At 37.4% G+C, this 6,483-nt stretch overlaps 1 protein-coding gene across 1 annotated transcript; it reads left to right on the top strand.

Annotated features, from left to right (window-relative positions):
- The first annotated feature begins 4,644 nt into the window (after positions 1-4,644).
- LOC103690860 (melanoma-associated antigen B4-like) lies at positions 4,645-5,376 on the top strand. Its single transcript, XM_008773310.1, has one exon. It carries the CDS (start codon positions 4,645-4,647, stop codon positions 5,374-5,376), a length of 732 nt encoding a protein of 243 aa, XP_008771532.1.
- Positions 5,377-6,483: the final 1,107 nt, after the last annotated feature.

The raw sequence follows: 6,483 nt of genomic DNA, 5'->3' as shown, positions 1-6,483 counted from the left end.
CTCTTTGGCATATATCGAAAAATGTCCCACCATGCCACAGGGTATTGTTCATCGTGGATTTGATTGTGATGGCCAGAAGCTGGAAACAACTCAGATGTTCTACAACAGAAGAGTGGATACAGAAAATGTGGTTCATTTACACAATGGAATACTTCACAGGCATTAAGAATGAGCACATCCTGAGTTTTGCAGGCAAATGGATTGAACTAGAAAATATCATGCTGAGTGAGATAACTCAGATCCCAAAGGATATTCATGGTATGTACTCTCTAATAAGTGAATATTAGCCAAAAAAGTCCAGAATACTCAGGCTACAACCCATAGAACACAAAAAAAGTTAACAAATAGAAGAACCCAGGTAAGGATACCTTAATCCCACTTGGGAGGAAGAGGAAAGCAGTCACAGGAAGGGGGATCAGGGAGGAACCTGGGTGGGAAAAGGGACAAGGAGGAGAATAGGGGAACATAATCTGGTTTTTGGGGAGCAGTACTGAAGCCCTGAGGGGCAGCAGAAAGAATGGAAATAGGGAACTTTGGGAAGTATGCAGTGGGGGAACCCTCTAGAATGTAATAGAGACCTGGGAGGTGAATAACTCTCAGAACTCAAAGGGAAGAATCTTAGATAAAATGCTCTACAGTAGGGAGAGAGAACTTGTAGAGCCAAACTCCAGTTGAAAGACAGGGTATCAAGAGGAGGATGGGCTTGCAATCCCACAGTCAAAAACTCTGACCCAGAATTGTTTCTTTCTGGAAGAACTTCAGGGACAAAGGATCCAGCTCAACAGGGGCCCCAAGACATGACACTATTACTGAGGCTGATGTGCTCACTAAAAGAGGCCTAACATGACTGCCCTCTGAAATACTTAACAAGCAGCTGAAAGAGTCAGATGCAGATATTTATACCCAAACAATGGACAGAAGCTACCGAACCCTGTGGTTAAATGATGAAAAAGCTGCTAGAAGCTGAGGAAGAGGGGATCCATTTAGGAGGAAAAGGGGTCTTAATTAACGTGGATCCCTGAGATCTCTCAGACACTGGACCACCAACCAGGCAGTATACACCAGCTATTATGAAGCCCCCAACACATATAGAGCAGAGGACTGCTGGGTCTGGACACAGTGAAGAGACTGGAGGCCCCAGGGAATGGGTGGGGGTAGGGACATCCTCTTAAAGATGGGGGTAGAGGAGGTATGGGAACAGTCAGAGGGTGGCCATGAGCAGGATAAAATCTGGATTGTAAAAAAAGATTAAATAAAATTAAAAATGTTTTGTACTTAAATCTGCATTTCCATACTACACATGTCATCTTATGTAGTTTACATTTGTTCTTTCCTTGATTTCATATATTTTTTTCTCTGATGCTGGAAATCAAATACAGGGTTTTCTATTGCATTACTTTTGTTTGATTTATGGTATAGATACAATATATTTTTCATTCCTTTATCTAGTTATCATAAAATTTGAAGTGAGATACTGAAGGGAACATATTGTGGAGACATGTATTTACCCAGGTATAGATTATTTTTAAAATATTTGTTTAATGTTATTATTAATAGCTCTCTGGTTTTAAGAATTTATTTTCATTTTATAATTATGTCTATGTTTCAGTCTGTGAATATGTATGTGCTCCTGAGTGCATGCTCTCTTGAGTTTCAGAGAAAGGCCCCGGGTCTTTTGGAGCTAGACTTATAGGGAGTTATGAGACTTGTGATATAGAAACTAAGGTGTGGAACTAAGGCATTCCAGCAAAAGCAGTGCACAGTCTGAAGCACTGACTCAGCTCTACCGAAGTTTCGTGTTGTTTCCAAAAAGATAAATTTATTTTATTATATGATGTATATTTATGTGTCTCTGTGAAGAAATGTGTGTGTGTTTGTGTGTTTGTGTGTGTGCATGTGTGTGTGTGCGTGCGCGCGCACCTGTACAGTAATTCAGATTCCAGAAAAATACATGGCCTATTCTTCTTGAAGTTTTTTCAGCTTTTTCTTTGAAGCAAATGTCTCCCCCTTGAACTATGGGTTTTCTGGTTTTCATCTAGGCTGGAGAGCAGTAAGCCTCAGCAATTATCTTATTCCATCACTAATCAGAGCTAAGGTACAGGTGTTTATGGGGAATAATGGCTTGTTGCATAGGTTGTGGGCAATGAACTCAAACAAGTATGAGTGCAGTAGGAACAGTGTTAACTGTAAATGTGCCTCTCTTGCCCTAATATGTGGTTTAATTTTTGCTTTTTTTTTTTGTTTATCTCATTCTGTTATTTTTGTTTTCTGTTTCTTCGTCTGACTTTTGGTGAGTTAGTTGAACTTCAGAGATAAAATAGCTTTAATGTAAATATTAAAATTAATGAAAAAATGGTTCTTTATACAATTTTAATGGGTAACTAAGGAATTATAATATTTATATGCAATTCATCTCAGTCTGACAATATAAATCTTTCAAGCGTTCATTTTGATTGTAGAGACTTCAGTATTTTACTAGGTTCTTTGATGTTCCTACGTTATAAGATGGTTGTTTTGAACATTACCACTATGTACATTGAAAACCTCATCAAACAATATTATAATTTTGTAACATTGATTGCACTATTTAATCCTGATTAAATTCACACAATATGTAGATAATCTTTCAAAAATATTATTTAATGTCTCACAATCATGCATAGTCACCATCTTCTTTAAAAAAACATCCTCTCTAAAACAGAAACCTTGTAGTTATTAAAATAGTTCATAAAATAAGCAAGATATTACTTTTGTCATAATTCATATGATTTAAAATATCTATTTTTTAATTCTAAAGCTTTACTTGTCATAATTGCTTTTATTGACTTATTCTTTGAAAATTTTATAGCTTTTTTTAACAATCAATGTTCATCACATTCACCCTTCCACATTTTTTTCTGCTTCTTCTCCATAAAAAATTGATTGATTGTACTTTGGTGTCAAATCTGAGACTCTATGCAAGACTCCAGTCTATTCTCCTTAAAATATTCTAGGAAAAGTCAAACTTGTAGTCCAGTTTCACAAGGTAGATATAAGGAAACAAATTGTTTTCTTATGAAAACTGTTCTATACTATATTAAAAGAAAAATTATTGAATTCACATCAACACTTATATTGATCTCCAGGCAAAGACAAAATAATGTTTCTTCAAGAAATCTTGTCTTCTGAGTTAGAGCGATGGTTCAGTAGTTATGAGCAGTGTACTATTCTTAGATGTCCCTGAATTTGTTTTCTACCATCTATATCATTTGGCTGAAAACTGCCTATAACTCCAGTTTTAGGGAATCCTATTCCCTCTGGCCTCTGAGGGTAAATATGTAAATGTGATACACATAAATTCATACAGATAAATGTATGAAATAAATCTTTAAAAACAATGATTCCCTAAGCCAAGTTCATTTATGTGTGGAGTCATGCGTTATAAATCAGTTTGTATTATTAAGTGAAGTAATTCATAAGTATATAATGAATTGCGAAGATATTATAAAATAAAGTCAAGATGGAATTTCTTTACATTGATAAATTAGAGGAGAAAAGGCATTTGGCCATTCATACATATGCATTAAAAAGGCTTTTGTAAAATATTTAAAAACTATTTATAATTAAAAAAACAACCTCTTACCAAAATTTCATTAGAAGAACAAAATCCCTCTTCTGTTTAAAATGGATTCTTTTCTCATATAATACATCATGATTATCCTTTCCCGTCCCTCTACTCCTCCAAGTTCCTCTCCACTTCCCTGCCCATCCATATCCACTCCTCCTTTGATCCTGGTAGCAGCCACATTTGTATCTAGTGCTGGAATCTGATCCATGGCTTACAATTGGGAAACATCTCAGAGCTTTCTTTTAGTTGAAGTGATCAAGATGAAGATCCCAGCCTGACCCCCCCCCCGTGTCCCTGCTCCCTGTCCCTCTGCCTCACCTCTTCCGTGAAGTTCTAAGGAGTAAATGAAGACTTTGATCTAATGTTGCTGAACTCAGGTCAGCAAAGGAAACCATTTCTTGTGTTTATGAAAATAGAGGATAAGATGGAGTGAGAGCTGAGGGAACTGTCAACATCAGAACAAAAGAAAGACACAGACCTTTGTCATTAGGAGGCCCTTGGGTGGGGCTTTTGGGGAGTGAGGCTTCAGAGGGTGGGATATTATACTACAGTTTGTTATTTAGCCTCTATTGGCATCTCTGGGAACCCCAAGAAAAAGTATTTAGCTACGGCCCTACCTCATTTTTAGTTTGGTCACTGATACAGCTTCAGAGGAGCTACGAATGGAAAGTTCTGGTGTCATAATACTCGGAAATGTAAATTTAGATGTGGCATGATGATTTGAAGGGCAAAGTCAGATGATCATTTCCTACTTAATGTATCTAGATGTGCTAGTGCCCTAGTTAGGTCTACCAGGCCTCAATCTAAGGAATAGTCCCTCTCTAATATCCTTTAATGAGTTCTCTGTGGGGCAGATAGCCTGGGTAAAGGGCTATACATTCTTAAAACATTGATTTCACATTAGGTTGTACAGGAAAGATTGGTTTTAAGACCAAGTTTGTCTCACCTTTCTTCAGAAGCACATACTTTCTTACTGTTCCATCCTTAGGTGCCTGAATAACCTGCTTTATTTGCTACACTCTGTGACCAGAATCATCATGCCTCATGGCCATAGTAGTAAGCTCTGGGTCCGAAGTGGTGACTACTCTATGGAGGATGGTCAGGCCATTTCAGCAGAAGAGAAAGAGAAAACTCCTTTCTTCCCTCTCATTTGTAGAGCTGATATTCAGTGCTCTTCTGTTGCTGAATCACTTGTCAAATGTAAGAATTCTCAACAGCACACCACTGCTTCTGTAAGTGCTCTGTGCATAAAATCTGATGAAGATGCCAAGATCCAAGATGATGAGAGGTCATGTACTTTCTGGACGCTGTCCCCAACTAGCAATTCATCTTCAACTGTGAGAGATGAAATAGCAGTTTCACTGGTACAGTTCATGCTGCAAAAGTATAGCATGAGGCAGCCAATAACAAAGGAAGAAATACTAAAGCATGTAATTCTACAAAAAGAGGATGATTTTCCTGAGATTCTTAAGAAAGCCTCTGAAGTCATGGTGCTGGCCTTTGGCAGTGATATTAAAGAAACTGATGCAACCAAACAAAGATATGCTCTTGTCAGCATAATCAGGCCTAATGGTGATGAAATACTGAATGGGGAGACAATCCAGCCCAGGAGTGGCATCTTGATGATCCTGCTGTGTCTGATCTTTATGAATGGCAACTGTGCTAATGAGGACTATATCTGGGAAGTGCTTAGTGTTATGGGGCTATATTCTGGAGTCAATCACCGCATCTATGGAAATGTCAAGAAGCTCATCACTAAGGTTTCGTGAGAGAAGGGTATCTGGAGTATTGTCAGGTACCCATCAAAGGTTCTCCCTGTCACCAATTCTTGTGGGGTCCCCAGGCTCAAAGTGAAACCAGCAAAATGAGAGTCCTTGAGTTTCTGGCTAAGGTTCATAACACTGTTCCCACTGCCTTCCCATCATTGTATCAAGAGACTTTGAGAGACAAACAAGAAAGAATGCAGGGCAAATTTGTAGCTTTGAATCTTGGTTTGATGGCCAGTGACCTGCCCAATGGCAATTCCAGTAACTCCTCCAATTTGCACTGAAGTCTAAAATTTCTGCTTTCTATCACTCTTGAAGAGAATATTCAACCAACTAGTTGGCGCCTGAGGCAGTGTTAGAGAGAAAATAATGTACCTCATATTTCTAGTCTTAGTCTACATGGGTAACTTTAGATTCATTTTTGAAAGTTTTCACACTACTCTAGAAAAGCTGAGAGAGCTACATTCTCTAACTGTGGGACTGATATGTGTCACAGTCAACATTGTTCATGATGTTTAAGTGTTAAGAATTTCAATATTGAAAACAGTCCATATTTATTTGAAATGAAACAAGAAAACATGATACTGGTATAGACATTATCTTAGAATATGAAAAATGCAATTAAATCATTTACATCAAGAAACAGAGAAAACTGTTGTCATGGACAATACATTCTTGACTTTTATGACTCGTTCTATCCGTTATACAAAATAAAATAAAATTAATTTCATGTATCTGTATGTGTTTCATTTATTCAACAATGTAGGAACATAACATAAAAAAGTTAACTTACTCATTTTTATTTCACAAACATTTTTATTTTCCAAGCAATTACCAGGCATTTGCTCTGTATAAATAGATATGATTTCCATGGAAGGAGAATGCGAAGCAGAAAAGAAGGAGGAAGAGAAGGAGGAGGAGGCTGGAGAGCAAGAACAGGAAGAAGAGAAAGGAAAAGGAAAAGAAGACAATGACAATATGATTAATTTTTAGAGTCCAGGAGCAACTATTAACTAAGATGGCAGACCAACATCTAACACATAAAAGATAAATATAAAGGAGGGCATGAGGTCAGTGTGAGAACTTGGGATACTTATAAAAGGAGGCATA

Source organism: Rattus norvegicus, chromosome X (assembly GCF_036323735.1).
Source record: "Rattus norvegicus strain BN/NHsdMcwi chromosome X, GRCr8, whole genome shotgun sequence".
Lineage (NCBI taxonomy): Eukaryota > Metazoa > Chordata > Mammalia > Rodentia > Muridae > Rattus > Rattus norvegicus.
The sequence above is the reverse complement of the archived record's forward strand: the minus strand, read 5'-3'. Positions and strand labels throughout refer to the sequence as shown.